Source organism: Pezoporus wallicus, unplaced genomic scaffold (assembly GCF_028554395.1).
Source record: "Pezoporus wallicus isolate ANWC-B61680 ecotype Strahan unplaced genomic scaffold, APGP_CSIRO_Pwel_v1 contig_7506, whole genome shotgun sequence".
Lineage (NCBI taxonomy): Eukaryota > Metazoa > Chordata > Aves > Psittaciformes > Psittacidae > Pezoporus > Pezoporus wallicus.
In genome coordinates this window covers 395,982-413,374 of record NW_026637546.1, presented here as the reverse complement: position 1 = coordinate 413,374, position 17,393 = coordinate 395,982, and the positions used below count along the sequence as shown (strand labels likewise).

The 17,393-nt window shown below is 37.0% G+C and overlaps 1 protein-coding gene across 4 annotated transcripts in view; it reads right to left on the bottom strand.

Annotated features, from left to right (window-relative positions):
• Positions 1–4,743: 4,743 nt before the first annotated feature.
• Positions 4,744–17,393, bottom strand: part of LOC130597500 (histone-arginine methyltransferase CARM1-like) — a 56,949-nt gene continuing 44,299 nt past the window's right edge. For 3 of the 4 annotated variants that reach the window (XM_057406075.1, XM_057406077.1, XM_057406078.1), the window contains 7 exons: positions 17,068–17,158; positions 13,710–13,791; positions 11,708–11,793; positions 10,209–10,298; positions 8,534–8,671; positions 6,617–6,706; positions 4,744–4,961 (listed from right to left, as the gene is read on the bottom strand). In XM_057406075.1, coding sequence (XP_057262058.1) covers positions 4,952–4,961; positions 6,617–6,706; positions 8,534–8,671; positions 10,209–10,298; positions 11,708–11,793; positions 13,710–13,791; positions 17,068–17,158 — 587 coding nt within the window. In that variant the 3' untranslated portion in view covers positions 4,744–4,951. Of the gene's footprint in view, positions 4,962–6,530; positions 6,707–8,533; positions 8,672–10,208; positions 10,299–11,707; positions 11,794–13,709; positions 13,792–17,067; positions 17,159–17,393 lie in introns of those variants that run through there. The other variant, XM_057406076.1, reaches the window with a different exon arrangement.

Here is a 17,393-nt window from a genome sequence, read left to right as displayed (position 1 = left end):
CTGGCGCGAGTCAGCGACCCGGGGTACGGGAAAGCCGCTTCGCGTTTGAGTGCGCTCAGCCCGGAGCTCTGGAACGGGCGGGCCTCTAAAAGGAAAGGCCTCGTTCTCCTTCCAGTTCCCGTTTCGTTCCCCCACGTGTGCTCCCCATCCAGCTGGAGCAGTGGGCCTACCGCCATCTTCTCGAGCGCAGTGTGCTGAGTTCGCAGAACTCCGGGTGGAGCTGTTACAGGAAACGATGCAAGTGTGATTTAGCCGCGTGGAACCTCTGCCAAGCGTTTTTCTCGTACGCGGGTGTTCAGTAAACCCGTTTCTTCCTAACGGAAAGTGGAGCCATATTCATAAATGTAATTATTACTGTTGTGTGATTTACAGCGGCGGTGACAGGAAACCCGAGCATGGTCAGTACTTCTGTAAGACTACCCGTCGTGTATTTCAGTAAGAATGTGATGTGGATAGAAATTACATGGTGGAATAGAGCTTTTTATTAAGTGAGCTGGTGGCAGTACTGTTCTTTTGTCTCTGGGGAACCACTTGGCAGTGACTTGAAAAATGGAACAGACACGGGCAGGATTATGGTTTTTAGTTTTTCCACTCTGAAATGTCCCCATCGTGGCTGACAAAATTGAGTGGTTTAAAGGGAGGCAGGGGAAGAGAGTGTATTTTGAAAATCGCCTTAAGGAGCATAATAATACAAGGTTGCATGCTCCCACAGCTCAAATGTTCTGCTTCAGTGTTTGGAACAAGCTCCATAAATGTTTGAGATAAAGTCTAGTCTCTACACTGATTACATTTTCCATTTTTTTTGGTGGTTGCTTTCCAAGAATTAAGACCACAGTCAGTTAAGACATTAGAAAATACATTGCTGTGTTCAGCTTGCTTGCTGTAATACAAACACCTGCCAGAGAATAAACCAGTGAAATTCTTGAATGCCAGCCAGGCTTTTCATGTCAAGCAGTTTAGAGGGCCAAGCACATCCCTTTCCTAAAAAAAATAAGTAAGGGTTCCTTAAAGATCTTCAGATACCTTAAAACAGGTTCCAGTTGTAGAAGATAGTTCTTGACCTAATCAAGTCTCCAGGATATTCCTATGTGTGTACATAAATCATGTTTCTGCGCAGATGTTTTAATGTCTAGTTTTGATGTTGGTTTTATCTCTTTTTGGATGCTGTTTTGATTCCATGGAGATAAAAATGATTAAATAAACCAAAAGATTAAAAATTCAGAAGAGTGAATTTGTAATCTGTAAACAAAGTATGTAAAACTGAAATTGAGTATTACCAGTCTCTCTCTCTAGTGAAACCTTCATCTCAAAATCCAGATTTACATTCAGATTCTTTTAAAACTGTCTTACTTATGTTAAGGGGGTCTTTATCCCAGTAAGGGGTTTATGCCCTTTGGCCATAAGGAGGAAGATTTCACCCCTTCACATGTAAGTTTGACGAGTTTGTTATTTCCCAGAACAGATGAGAGCCTTGGGCCTGATCCCTCCAGGTGCCCCACCAGACAGCACACTACCAGAGCCTGAATTCAACAATCCCGTTCAAGTACATAGCAGCTGATTCACCCACCAAGTTTAAAAAAAAATTGAAGTAAGTTTTTGAGCCAATTTTTAGTCCATTTGGGTCTCTAGAAACTCACACAAAATAGATCTTAACTGAGAACTTTTATTCTATACTTTCGTGATAGTTTAAGCTTTGCAGATTGCAGTGAGAGTACACTAACTGCGGGAACAAGCATGAAAATAATATGTAAAGCCAGATAAAAATCAATCATTAATTGCGCACAGTGTACAGTTCTTATCCAATAGGCATCCCTGTGGGGGAAGAATACAGGTTCAGCCCATTGACCAGTCCCATCAGTTATGGTGGAGTCTTCCCTCATTTCTCCGCACCCTGTATTCTGCATGTTTATATGATTTAATTCAAATTAGCAACTCCCTGTAACCCTCCCACCTTTTACCGACAGGTCACCTAGTTTGCATGAGGATCACGTAAGCACCTAAATACACAGGAGTCTTTTGACCTGTAGGTAGGATTTTTAGCATTAAAATGAGATTATAATGACAAAAGTTCACCAAAAGGGCACTTAATCACGGTTTTCTCATGAGAAACATCTTTTGATGACTGTTTAGGTTTTGTCAGGTTTTAGCGAACTTAAGGGGTAGTCTTTCTGGTTAGGGGTTCATTGATCTTATTTTTCTCAGTCTTATTTTTTTCAACTCTTTTTTTAGGTTCTGTTTTTCCACATTCCGTCTACAAGGCCAAAGCCTATTGTGCTTTTTGAGTCTATGGGATGCAAGACAGTATGTCATTTTTGACAGGATTAATACAGCCTCTTCAATTATAAATGAGGAAATTACGTATTTCATAATGTGGTCAAATCTGTTCAAGAGTCTTACACTGTGAAAATACATTATCACTCTTTGCTCAGCATCCCCACAGTTCTTCAGTTTCCCTACATTCTCTAGCACTCGTTAATGTTGTCTATAAAAAACTAAAACAAACCACCAGCATTTGTTGCAATAAAGTATTTTCATTAACATGTGGTTTCAAAAATACTTCACATACACATTCTCACGTTTATATCCAGAAAGTCCTATATGGTGAAAAAAGTACACTGTAGTCCTTGAAACTAGACTCCTGTACACTTCAAAATCACCAACACTTCAAAGCAGGACAAAAGAACATGTTAAGCGATAAGGAAATTGAGACAGTCACAGAACCTTACTTCAAACAGCAAATGTTACAGTACCCAATGTCAGTCTTCAGTTTTAGCGTGCAATCTGGCATCAAGTGAAGTCCTGATGTAAAGAGAAATATAAATACCAGTACTGGATCATTCAAATCACTTCAAAGTAGCAATCACTTTGAAAAATTCTTTGTTCTTGTTAGTGAGTAGGGAATAGATCTTTTCTATACGTATTGAAGGTGCAGTTATTAGATACATACACCTTTTGCTCTGGAATTAAATGAAGATACAAAACCTGACCTGCTGTCTGCTGCTTTTGTTTTTCCTCCCCTTTATTTACTCTTTTCCTTAAAAAAAACAAACTGAAGTTGCCACATGAAATGTGCAATGTAAGGTTTTTCCCTGTTTTCCCTAAAAAAAGTCTTTGTTGCATGGACACATTTTAGTCTCAAACCACTTTTAGAAGTGATTTGAGACTGAAATGTGAGATCCAGACTGACTTGTAGGTCAGCAGGAGACATTACAAATCTGTAAGCTGAATTCAGATTCAAATTCCATACACTCCTTTCATAATTGCTGCAGAAAATCTGCCAAACTGTAGAAAACCATGAACTACCGATGCCTGGTGTTTAGATTTGGACATTCCTGGATTTGTTTCTTTCTTCCATATAAGCATAAAACCATGAACAGACTAAATAGGATACATACTCAACCATCAGACATGGCATCAGAAATCTTGTTGCACTGATTGTGCCGGTTAGAATGATAAGTTCTGTTATAATTCTGAGACAGCAACCCACATTAAATACTATTTTTTAATATATATTTATATTTGTGTAACAAAACAGTATTTTATTGTGCAAACTACATTTTTATACTAGAAGTCTCTCACCTGCTGTATTAAATGCTACTGGAAATAACAAGGCAACAATTTTCTGGCACTAACTTCAGTGGCTTCATGGCTGAGGCCATGAAGTTCAGGTTACTTTTACAAGTTTCACAGTTTTAGGGACTACTTTCCATAATCTGATAAACTACATTTAAATAGCTGCAAATGGCTGTTGGCTTGGAGCATTACCTCTGAAACTACAGCTGTTTCTTAATTACTCCCAGCAGATGTCCTTTGCTGGTCTTTTGACCTAATGCGGCATGTAAGTTTCTGGGAGAAGGGTCAGTTTTCCTGAGGCTTTTCATTCAAACGAAGCTTCCAACAGTGCATGGAAGGCTGAAGGCTGGTTGTATCTTGCTAGAGGTATCACTGTAGGTATGTTTTTGGTAGTAAAATGATGTATAAATTTCTGATTTGACTCCAGCTTATTAATTCAACCTAAGGCATATACTTTGAATAATAGAAACATATTCTATAAAAGTCAGTATGTGCTTTTTATGGATAATATTGTCTGGAGGGAGATCACATTAAAGTCTACTGTTACTCTACAGTCTTCATCATTTGTTAGGTACACAAGCCAAAACTACGTTTTCCTATAGCTTCTCACAGAGCTACAGAAAAAGTGAAAGTCACACATATCCTATCATACAGTTCTGTATCTCACTATGCTAGGAGTAATTCACAGGTATGTCCTGTTACATTTCTATAGGCATAGAGAAATTTCAGAACAGTTACAAAGCATGTAAGATGACTTTAGGCTTACCTCTCAAAATGAACCAAATTAATGAGTCCATTGAGGGGAAATTGAAGTACTTAACAGACTGCCCTGGTGAGCTAGAGGATTACACCAAACATTGAAATCTGGACTTAAGTGCTGAGTGTTTAAAGCACAGGCCCTACATACTGCTCAAAGATCTTTTGATGTGTTACATATACAAACACGAGGTAGGCTTTGTTCAATAAGTAAGAATACTATTAAAAAAAAAATTAGGCAAAGCAAACAGCAGTGAACCACTGTGATCTTACTGTTAAACAGAAATATAAGCAAACACAGAGATACAGTTCTTGTTCTATACCAAATGAACTTTCTGAAGTTGAGTCTGCTGCAATTCACCTCTACATGTGAACACAGGCTAAATTACAATTTAGCCTTTTAAAAAAAAAAAAAAAAGCAAGGATGGAACCACATATCCCCTTCTCATGTGACTCACATACACAGTTACATATGGGTACAGCTACAAATTGTTTTTACAGAAGTACCAGTAGGCCTCCTAAGACCTGAACTGACTTCGGTCTCATTGGTTAATCAGCTTGGCGAGAATCTCACTTCTGTTTTCAGATGCTGTATCTTATATATATGAGATATGTATATATTCTAGGCAAACCTAAAAATAGATGAAAGAATAAAACAGTTAAAATATACAGTTCTTTGATAGCTTACAGCACTAGCTGAACTAAGCGAACTTAATAGATTCTAATATAGCTTTTATTTTACTCTGGAGAAAAACTAGTGACAGCTTTTGATATTTAATAAGGACTTTAATGAAATTGAAAGTATTATAAATAGAACACTCAGCCAATGTATGTTAGATAAGTCTCATTGGAATAAAGTTAAATCAGTGCTTTGTTCTGTTACTGGATTTATTCAATTTTCAAAATACAATAATCAATTTTCAAAATACAATAATCCTTCATATAACTTAGAGTACTTTTATATGTAATACACAATTTGACCATTTCCCCCACCTGCTTTCTTACAAATGAGCAATAGGATTCTGAAGGTGATTTCTACATTTATAGAAGTTAAAAACACTTAACAAAAGCTTCTTTTGCTTATAAATGAGTAGACTTTTATCATCTTTGAAAAGTCACACTCATGCGATGGGTGTTGAGAGTAAGTGTGGAGATTTTAGAAGAGTAAACTAACTGTTAACCGTCCTCACAAGAAGCATTTATATTTGAAACAAGTATTAGCCAAACCATGAACATAAGCAAGCTAGACTCTGTCCATGTCACAGGTCAAATCTGAAGAAATTGATCTTTTCCAGTGCATGATTTTATTTATAGTTATTGCAAGTTTTCCATAAGCAGTCTCTATTAAAAGGCATTTTTATGAACTTAATCAAAAGGGCCCCACTCTAAAGCCAAAATGACTGATGCGCTGCAGATTCGATGTACAGATGAAAATTAACTAACTTTCATCAGAAACAATGGATTTGTTTTTATAGGATTACTGTGAAATTTTCATATAGGTCTGAGTCAAAACAGTAGGAAATGGGAAACACGTAATGAATGAGGGAAGTATTTTCCATGAGTACCCTCTGGAAAAATTAATTCCACCAGCTGAGTTTAGCTATTTTTAGGCCCAAATTCAGCATAAGAATAAGAAAAAAACACAGCCCATTTTTCTCAAAAATGTTTTGGGTTTGTGGGGATTTTTTTTGATTCTTTTTTTCTTTTGGAAGAATTGATGGCTCCTTCCTCCTTCTTGTTTTGGTCTGTAATTGACTACTTTTCTCCAAAATAAGGTGCTGTAGCAATTCCTAATGGCGGCATCCTGTTAGAAAGGATTGCAGCATGTAGATTTTTTTTACCTCCTCTCATGTTTAATACAGAAAGGACAGGTTCTTCATGTGAAATAGTAATGCCAATATTTACGTACTTAGCAGAATAAATCTTGGCATATTACTGGTTCCTCAAATTATAATGATGCGCATCACACAACAGGAAACAGCAAAATATTTTCAGTATACATTCATTCACGTAAGTATATGTCTACTATTTTGACAAAGCACTGAGTCATTACAGTTCTTAAATAAAGCTTTTTTTATTTTGCTATTTTGCACCTAGCCTAAATAGAATTTTGGCTTACATAAGTAAGTACTGCTAATACACAGCAAGGATGCCCTCATACCTGTAGAAACAACATAAACTGTAAGAGGTCAGAAACTTGTTCTTCCCCAGTAGGTGTGCTTTGCTTCCTGTCATACAAGATCTTACTGCTCTACAAGGGCATTCTTTAGTCAGAAGCATTTCTTACCTAAAAACTGGATTTTTTAAATCAAGAATGTTAGAAGATTTAATTCCTGTCTCGTCCACCATAGCCACAATGTGAATATCATAACTTTGTCTGCATAGAAAGAGAAGTATAAAAAAGAGGTAATGGAATTAAAACAACTGTAACATGTGAAAAATAGCAGTGTAGTTACTGTTTGAATAATAATCACCTAGTATAAGAAGCAAAGAAAATTTATTTACAGTGGGATCAGTGCAATTGTATGATTATTTAACCATCTCAAAAGAAGTAAAATTTGCAAGATGCTTAAATGATTTTAAAAGTTTGCATCTGGGCAACATAATTTTTCACTGATAGTATTCAATTTTCTCCTTTTCTGACAGAAACACTATAAATTTCCACATTAGCTAGTACAAACAGAGTTTTTCATGATAAAAAATATCTAACTGGCCAAATGGCATGAGGTTCACTATTCATAATCCTGGATTTCACCAGGAAGGATATTTTTCACCCAACTTTTTGCAAGAAACTGAGTTTACACAGAAAAGTAAAGAGAACCAACTGAGCACCTGAGAGCATACCAGTACACTGAAGGTGACCAGAGCTGGTCCTCCAGCATGGAACACCAACTGTGGAGTTACACAGAGTTGTTATGTAGATCCTGAAAGCAGATTAGTTTTGTGGCAAGATCTGTTAGTTCAGTGCTAACACATGGTTAAAGTACTTATTCTCAGTCTAGGAAGGTCACTAGGTTGGTTGTTCCGAGCCATTCTCCACTTACATAATAAGTATTATGTATCATGTATTGACATAGGTATATCATAATGTGCATTATGCTTAACATACTTAAGCAGTAGCTATGGGATCACTTAGTAGCATACAGTGGTTTTTTTATATATTAAAATATGAATACATTTTATGCGTGAAAGAGACATATCAAGATCTGTATTATTTAGAGGAGTTTCTGAGGAGAAGGTCTGGAAGTCTCACAAGTGCCAAAATCAAGCATCCTTTGCTGGTGTGATAAAGAGCCCTGGAAGTATTACTGACAGCTTTGGTGTCACTGGAATCAGCATGTTTCCCCACCCCCCCCAAAAAAATCCCCTTCCTACACAGAGGAGGCTTTGTTTTCTGTTAAAACTACACATACCCATAAGCAAACCAGGATGCAACTTCTGTGACCCAATCATTTAAGAATTAATTTTTAAACAAAAATTAGGAGTGGAGTTACCAAACATTTGACTAACAGGAGGTTCATCAGAGATGTCTGAGGAGAAAATACACCCTTCCAAAAGCAGCCATCTTCATTAGCCTCAGTGAAAGGACAACAACATATGGAAAGCACTACTCTTAAACATGACAGCTCATCCATAAGGATAAAAATGGGTTGGGTTTTTTTTTTAAGTATTAAAAATGTAATGGATTTGGGATCAGCCCCACTTCTCCCTGTCTCCTTGTCTTGCTGAGAGACAAGGAACCCTGGGGCTTCAGGAAAACCACCAGGCTAGTTAGCAAGACATGACCAGACCAAGGCCATGGTAAATGTCTGGCCACTACCAGGTCAAGGTACAGAAGACATCTGGATGTGACCTGGGAAAACTGTTGTGTGTGAAAGATAGCAGAGTAGAAAGCTGACCAAATCTGCAAGTGTCATTGTGAGGGAAGGCAGGACATGACACATGGTTAAGGAGAAGGTATGTGAGAAAAGTACCTCACAGGTAACTCTTGTGGAAAATTGAGACCTTTTGGTGAGCAGAGTCTCACAGGGTAAAGAGCGCCTAGGTGATACCTATCACCTATTAGTGATACCATGTAAATTGGTTATGGTACCAGAAATAGCAAATGTGGGTACAAGCACACACAAAATTAACTGGTATATTTTGGTACCTCTAAGAAGAACAGCCACACTACAAAATCTGCTTGTGAAGCTTTTACACTTACCGCTTATTGGCAACAAGTAAGACTTTCCCTGAGAGAGATTCCCCCTCTTTAACAAAGAGGGGTGTCTGAAGAAGGCAACGTACTTGATACCAATGAGTGAGAGGTTCTGTTGGTGCAGTGGACAACCAAACAGTTACCCTGAAACAAACAAGAAAAACTGTCTAGATTTTCTCTCCTGTCTTCTCCTTTTGGAAACAACTTTAAGTTGTAAGACCTTTATATATGTGAGGCCTCAACTGCTTATAATAAATTTGAAACAGCCTTCAAGTAAAGTGGCAAAGTGACCCTACCCTATGGTGGGAAATCAATATGTTATGCCTCATTTTCTTCCTTTATCTATACTGTGCCTGTCACCACCAGATTTTCATGCCTAAGCCAGTTATGGAGATTCAAAAAAAAGGTACTTCATACTCCTGTTTTCTTTTCTTTCCGCACTACCAGTATAGAGAATATTAATTTCTCTCCCCTCTTACTACAACAGACAATTTCAACAAATTACAGGAAATTAAGATTTGTCCTGAATGTAGCAATGTGATTCTTCACAGTGGAAGTTTCATCCTTAAAACAATCCTTAAAACAACACTCTCCAAGAAGGTCCTATACCTAGTTTCACTTACAAAATATATTTCAATAATATATTGAATGAGGGCATAGGTGCAGAGAAAGGGATAACACGGGTAATGCCATGAGATCAATCCACTGAGATTTCAAGAACTAAGACAAAGAACTTCCACAGCTGTAGGAACACTAAAGAGCTGCTGATTAAGCAATTGCCTATTCCAATATGGAAGCCTTCTCCGTGGAGGATTTCAGTCAGTTCCTACAAGTCTGCAATTTTGTCTACTCTTATAACTGATGTGGAGCTTTTGGTTCCTTTTTTAAGATTAAAAATTTTACTAACAGCTGTTAAAGTAAATAGAAATGCAGATATATCCATTTTCTTTTAATGGATATATGATTCTGAATTCTTGACAATCCTCATTTCAAAGATTAATAAAAGGCATTTATCAACACAAATAAATAGAAGTGCATTTTACAATATACTGAAAAAATCACCTCATCTAAAACTAGACCAATTTAACTGTGAAATCAACAAATCTTATCTAAGTGCTAAATACAGATAGCTGAGATCTATGTATTGAATACCTGAAGAAGTTTATCTAATTATCACCCATTCACTACACCAGATGAATGTCCCCATTTTGAAATAAATGCCTGGTGCTGCAGTGCAAAAATCACCCATCCAAGCCTGGTAAAATTTTCTCTGCTTCTATTTTGTTGCTTGGAACATACAACCTGCTCTCCTTTTTGCCCGCAGACAAGACCAGCCCAATTGAGAAAATCCAGCTTATGTTCAAATGTTGCTGCTATACTTGAAATGTAAAACAAAAAAGTATATAATATTGGAAAGAATCAGTACTGTGTGGAATAGTATATTTAACCCTCAAAAATTCCTGGATGTGGTCTACCACAGATTATGTGTACCCTAATCAACATGGGAAGCGTATCTTGTCATACTGTTAGCACTAGGTTATTACATTTCTTAATATGAAGGAATTACAAACAAGAGTATAACTAGATGAAGGTCTAATTCTGGAACACTTTGTATGAAAGACATGATATCCCCCCCCCCCTCGTAGTTAGTATTTCATAGGAAGAAGGAAAGAGTACTTACAATGATCCTACAAATGCCACATCAAACCAGAATGCCAGGCCGTGGATTAATCCAGAGTGCGTCATTTGGAAAACAAAAGGGATTTCCACTCTGCAGGAGAAAAAACAATATGGTGCCAAAGTAATTTCCAAAAAGTACTGGAAATTCTACCAGAAACTTACCTTGTACTAATTTATGTATTTCTATTCTCATTCATCAGTTTATGTCTCAATTTTCTGTGAATTTAAAAGGATGTGTTCTTTTTCTCTGCATCAATAGAATTAACCAACACTCAATTAATTAACACTGACTCAGGTGTTAATTTTTTGTGTGCCTTATTCAGTAGTAGAATCAAATATGCTACTACACAAGCGTTAATGCATCATTTATGGCAGCAGTTCAGTCTGCTACAAATATAGCAGTTCAGTCCTTCCAGTGGAAAATTTCCCATTCCCAGTGAAGGACTTAGATTTAGTTTAAATACTAATTTGAAAGGAAAATGTTCCATTAGAAATTTGAGAGACCTGGCTACTACTGGAACAAGAAGGAAAAATTAAGCTGCTTGAGCAAGAGCTGGCATATTTTCACTTCCAAAAGAACTATTACTGGCTATGTAGTTGAACCCAAATCTCATCCAATCTTGTTGAAATATATAATAAAATTAACATTCAGGTAACAACATGTTAGTTCTGAGACTCGCTGAAGGAAGTCAGCACTAGGCAGATGAAACTGGAAAGCAATTCTTCAGTTGTTTCCATCATATTAGAGCAATTCTTCTCTCACTAGACTGTGTCATTTATACAATTAATTCTAAGTCATGTTGGAAACAAGGGTTCAGAATTTCAAAGATCGCCTGTGATATTTCCCCCTTATGACAGTGTCTTGCAAGGACTTGAAGTACTCCCTCAAATTTTCCCATACGGGATGTTTTATTTCACAGATGTACTGAGAGGGAGGCTTCTCTGCTGTCATTCTGGGACACAAGGAGTTCAGGCTTCTTTACACATAGGATTTGCCGACTAAGGATTTGAAGGAGCTCTGGAGGGAAGTGAAGAGGTACAGCTGATTCCTGTTAGATTGGAAAATGTTGGCCTTTTTAAAAAAAAAAAAAAAAATACGCAAGAGTTCAGCAAGGCAGCTTATGATGACACCATCTGACAAGCTCTTTTAGGATGCCTACACAGAAAGACAAAAATTGCCTTATAACTATGTTTAAATGTGCCCCAACATAACATGCTGAGATGTAAACACTCTTCTCCAGAGCCCATTTTATCCCTTTCAGAAGGAAAATTTTGTGAACCAAGTCCTGGTGTTTTACAGGCTCACCAACAGGCTTCTCTGCTAATCCTATACAAAATCATGCAAATGAATGAGCTGGTCCAACACAAGTGGTGTACTTATCATTCTGGCATGCCACCTTCACTCCACCATGTCCACTGTCAGAGCCTCCTCTGAGTACCAACGACCAACAGCCAGTTACAAAGACAAAGATTGACAGTGAACTTCTGGCATCTGCTGACCTGTGTAAATCTTCCTCAGCAGCTTCCAGGAAGTTAACAGTGTACTTCACTGTCTGGGCCATCAGAATTCTGGTGTCAAAAGTATCCTATGTGGGTTAAAAAAAAACAACAAAGTTGCAAATGTTACCATTCTGTCTTGTCAACATATAAACTTGTCTTCTGTTTAAAAAAAAAAAAAAGAAGGGGGGGGGGTGGGGGTTGGGTAGGGGGAGGTAGGGAGTTGTGGGGGGAGAAAATAAAAATCAACCTTCACCACAATGAATTCATTTGAAATGTTTCCATTTTTTAGCATCCCCTAGAACACTGTTAGATTTTGCAACATTGTCAGGATTTAATGTATCTGATAGCTCACATACTTACCAAAGACTCTTTTATTCAACCTAGAAACAATAAAATTCTTTCAGAAATTGATCACTTGTTAAAAAATAGGTGGGTTTATTATACTATTTTTTTAAGTTACAAACATTTTAATATGCTTTCTGCACAGCGCAGTTGAGTAAACTGAACTAAGAACTTAGCTGAACTAAGCATGGAAATACTTGAAAATTAAATTATTAAGAGTAGGAAGCAAATTTGCTTAATACAGATTGTCCTCTAGAATAAGGTTAGGAGTCACTCAGCAAACGAAAACTTTTCCCTTGATTTTTCTTTCTTTGATCACATGTACTAATCCTAATCTATCACTCTTCACAAGCTCTTTCCTAAGTAAAGCATACTTAACATAAAGGCTTCTACCACATCTCCCCCAGTGAACCCATCTAAGAACTAAAACCTACCTACAGAGTAAGCCAGGAGATACGTGATTTGTTTAAAAATGTGGCTTTTATTGGGCACTGCATTTCTGGTATTCAGGGTAGGAAGAATCTCAGCTGAGAAATAAAAGCCAAATATGTATTTCATACAGGGTGCAATTATGTGCCACAGGCCTACATATTACTTCATTCTTGTCTTAGTTTGACTGACAGTCAGAGAGCCAGCACTGAGAATGACCATGCTATAGTCAAAGATACAGCTTGAATTTGTGAAGACAAGTTAGAAAACATTGTGAAAACAAGTCAGTTTTCTCTTATCCATTTTGAGTAGCAGAAGCAGTCAAATGCAAAAGGTCACATCAGTAGTCTAACAGTCTTTCCAGATTTCTGGACAGGTTTTAGGGTATTCATGTGGTAGCAGCTACACTTCTATCACTACTTAAACTAGTTAGCCTAATGCTAGCCTAGATATGCTAGGTAGGTATGTTGTAGTTAAATTTCTGAGGGTGAACGTTTTCATTGCACCTACACTGAAGCATTAGACTGGGGCAGGGGTGGGTTTTAAAGGTTTTTCCCAAGAGAGGTGAGAAGGGTTTGTTCCTCATTCTTTCTACTTAGCTACCACCTAGACTTTTACTAAAAAGAAGGGCAGGTGCTAGATCCATAGAGATTTAATCTAGCACCATTAAATATGTAGAGATTTGCATTTTTAATACGTAAACATTAAGCAGTTAATATTTACATAATTAATTCAATACTTAATATTAAACATTAAATATTTGCATATTAAATATGTAAATGCCCAATAAAGTGTGGATATTTACATATCTAAAAAAAGGGTTGTTTCATAATACTGAAACCTGTTTGCTTGGCTGCATTCCCTTTTCCTTTAATTTGTGGATCAGAGATGGGAAGGGAAAAATCAAGGTCAAGTCACTTGCTTAAGAGACTGGGAAGACTGAGGAAAGTTAGTTGCATGTTAGGAAGAGAATTGTTCACATGCTGTAACTTTCCAATATGTGCAAAACTCTAGATATTTGTTACTACAGCAAAACCAGGAATATTACATACAGTATTTAACCTTTCACAGCACCTCTGTTCACACTTGCATGCTCCTGGCTCTCAACTCAACTCAGAGCCACAGAGCTCTGTCAAACAAGGAGGCTATTGTATCTGTAGGATTTAGTGGAGGGGACAAGATAGGGAGAAGCCAAACCACAAAAAAATAACCCCCAGACATACAAACCTACCACAATAGGTTGTCGGAAATATTCATCCACAGCTGCAGTGCGCAGACTAGACAGATTGACCCCATAAAAGCATTCTTGGTACCTAGAAACAGTAACACATGCAATGTTTAGGGAAAAATGTTTTCTCTGGGTTCCAACCAGAGCCAGCAGAGTAAATGCAAATGGCAGGTGAAGTTTGGTGAATCCTCTTTTCCTTTTTCCTGTCTGCCAAGAGGCCAAATTGCAGCCCTCCTTAGCTTACCTTCCATACAGACATCCTATACAGCACTGAGGTAACATGATCGCATCAAATGGATATACGGAGACATTTCACAGTATGCTTCTGAAAGAATCCACACAGCAAGCAGAGAATAGGGATCAGGGCTAAGGCATTTAAGCTATTTCTGTAATATTGAGCTATTGCAGAAACAGGAGTAGACCTTGTATAAATCAAAATAATGATAAGGACACCCACATTACAGGTCTGTTCCTTTTTATTGAGGAAAATAAATCCTATACTAACAGAGCGGGGAAAAAAATAGTATTTTTATCTTATTAATTTATGAAAATGTGAATTTAATGTATATTCAGACTATTTCCAGTAAGAAATTTGAAATGAAAATATACATGCTTTCAATAATCTTCCTCCAGTGTATAACCCTCTTCAACTAATTGAAAAGCCTAATAGGTATCTTTATTTCCAGACAACATAAACAAAAGGAGATGGAAAGAGAAAACATAAGGAAACTCAATTCATTGTGATGGAAATGTCATATAGATACAAAACCACGATCAAGAATTCTATGTCTTCAGAAGCATTTAAAAAGGAAAACTTTAAACGCTTGTCCTCATAGTTTAGGAGTTGTATGATACTCTAACAATCATAACTTTAGAAAAAGTGGATGAGTTAGTCTAAACCAATCTGGCAATATCTCTTTAATGCTGGTAAATTCTGCATTACTAGTTCTGTGCTAATTGCATAAAGGGAAGATGCCCAAATGACTGTATGCCTTAAAGGTATCTTTAAGGAAAGAACTCAAATAAGCACAACAGAGGAGATCAGATCACACCAATATTTGCAAGTGATCTTTTACCCTTTTCCATATGTTCGCTGTACTGTATAATTGAGTTGTTTATTTGTCACTGAAGAGAAACACAAGCAAAATGCACACTATTTTTAACAACTTGCTACATGTATTTATGCTTTGTATCTTTCTCTTTCTATCTTTGAAGAGTTCCACCAACAAAGAGAGCAGTCTGCTCTTCTATGGTAGACTATACATTACCACACTTCTGGGAATGATAACTGTTAAATACAGACTAATAAGCAGCTCTGAAGCTCAACAGTAAGCCAATCAATAGGCATCAAGAGAAAAAAAAAAATACTTACACAGTCTCACAACTACTATTACTGTATAGAAACGAGGCAATATTTCTAAGTGTATGGGAAACAAGTAGCCTTTCGGTTATATAGTAACCAGGCTACACTAACTGCTGCATCTAATGTTAGAACACACAGAATGATTTTTTGAATTTTGAAGGTTTTTAAAGGCATGGTGCCTTTACCAGGTAAAAGTTCAAATTGGAAATCTAGTTAGTTCTTTCAGTCCTTTGCTCAAGTACCATCATCCAACTGGATTCAAAACCATATCTAATCTCTAAGACACATGATAAGGATTTAGATATATAGGTAAGGATTTATTCCACACAAAACACATCCTCTGTTCCAAGTAACAAAGCTGGATAATGAATAAAAGGTATTTCTTGAGGCCTGGAATTTGAAGCTGAGGACATCACAGGCTGTCACCAATTAGTTCCTGACAGTTTACTGCAAACTCCAAGAAAACCCTGAGGAAGTGGTTTGTCTGAAACAGGACTTTCAAAGCTCTGGATCTGTTAGGGTATTCAGACCATTTAGTATTAAGAATGTGAATGCCCTATAGTGATGCAAATGCAGAACTACTTGCACTCTCACTCAGAACATCGTGATCCCATATTTGGTTGAAGACATTAGAAGCACTAATTTGTTGGACTTTAAAGCACTTAGTAACCTCAAGGATATTTAATTTTGTACTATCAATGACCTGGCCATGCATCCATACAAAACTATGACTACATGGACTGATTGGAGGACTGATACTATAGGCCTCTGCTCAGGAGACATGTCATGTATCTAAGCAAAAATAGCAGGATCTTGGGGAAGACCAGAATGACAGTTGAGATACAAAAACTTATCAAAATTTAATTCTACCTTTTTTTTTTATTATTTTCTTAACACGCAGAAGTACTGTTGCTTTTTTTTTTTTTTTTGTGATTGCAAACATACAATGCAAATATTTCATAGCTGGCTCAACTGCACAATGAGACAAATAACCACAAACTGGCTGTGTAAATTAACATTGCCAGCAAAGGATTCAGCATGTAAATTACTCAAATTTCTCTCACTCCTTTAATCACTATAGCAATAGTAAGATTTTGTCATAGCTCTACTTCAGAGACAGCCAGAAGAAATCTTCTAAGTATAAGCAGTTATATCATAACCTGCTGACCAGGACACTTGGGCATGGAAGAAAACTGTCTTTAATCTAAGAAAGCAACAAATAGGTTGTTGAACACCAGTTAATGTTCATATTAATACCACATCACAAGCTGAAAGAACAGTTTAAAGACTGCAGTTACAATCTTCCAGAAGATTTAAAATAGTTAACCCAGGAGTTCCACAGTACCTTTTATACAAAACCTTTAAATAATGATCTATAAATTAACTGATATGTATCACATGAAGAACTGAAGAAATTTACAAATAAATGCGTCGTTTGCTGAAATGGAATCATCTCAATTTCTCCTCATTAGAATATCGCTGCAACTTTTTTCCTCCTATATATAGCACAGCAACAGCTTAACAGTGGATAGTAGCAGTAGGATGCTCCAAAGCAAAAGGAGTAAAACTTCTAGTTAAAGCTGCATGAAAAAATTTGGTGGACAGAATATAACTACCAAATTGGAATTTGTTCAGGACTTGGGAATTAATACTTATTCTCTGAGAGGATTGCCACAGAATTTTTCCTGTGCTTATGCACCTGGGACTTCAGGCAATGATCACCATCTGTAGCATAATACACTTTGGTATAGCAAAGGAAACACTAGCATCTGATTCACATTCATCTTTCAAAATGAGACCAAGTCAGCTGTAGCCCTCCTTGAGATCCTTCAGGCTTGCACAATAAACAGTATGACTTTAGGCCAGAGCAACAGTGAACACAGAAAACATAAAAGCATTCTCTTTCAATGATGACAGTTTATGCTTAATCAAATAACTGATTTATTTTTTAACCTCTACTGAATCTTTGATACAAATGAAAAAACAAATAGTCATTACCAAAAATTGGCTCTGGAGAAATGTTCCATGTACAGCTGCTCATCAGAAAAAGGAGCCAGATGAATGTCGCTGAATGTTGGGAACATCATTCCTAGTACACAGAAGACAACATGAAGTAGTAAGCCAAGTGTTCAAGAAGTGTTTGGACAATGCTTTTAAATAAACGGTTTAATGTTAAGGTTGCTCTGTGTGAAGTAAGGAGTTGGAGTTGCTGATCCTTGGGAGCCCATTCCAACTCAGGATATTCCATAATTGTGTACTCCCACAGACATCCTACAAGGATGTCTTCACTAGCAGGAAACCACTAGTTCAGAAGCAGCAATTTT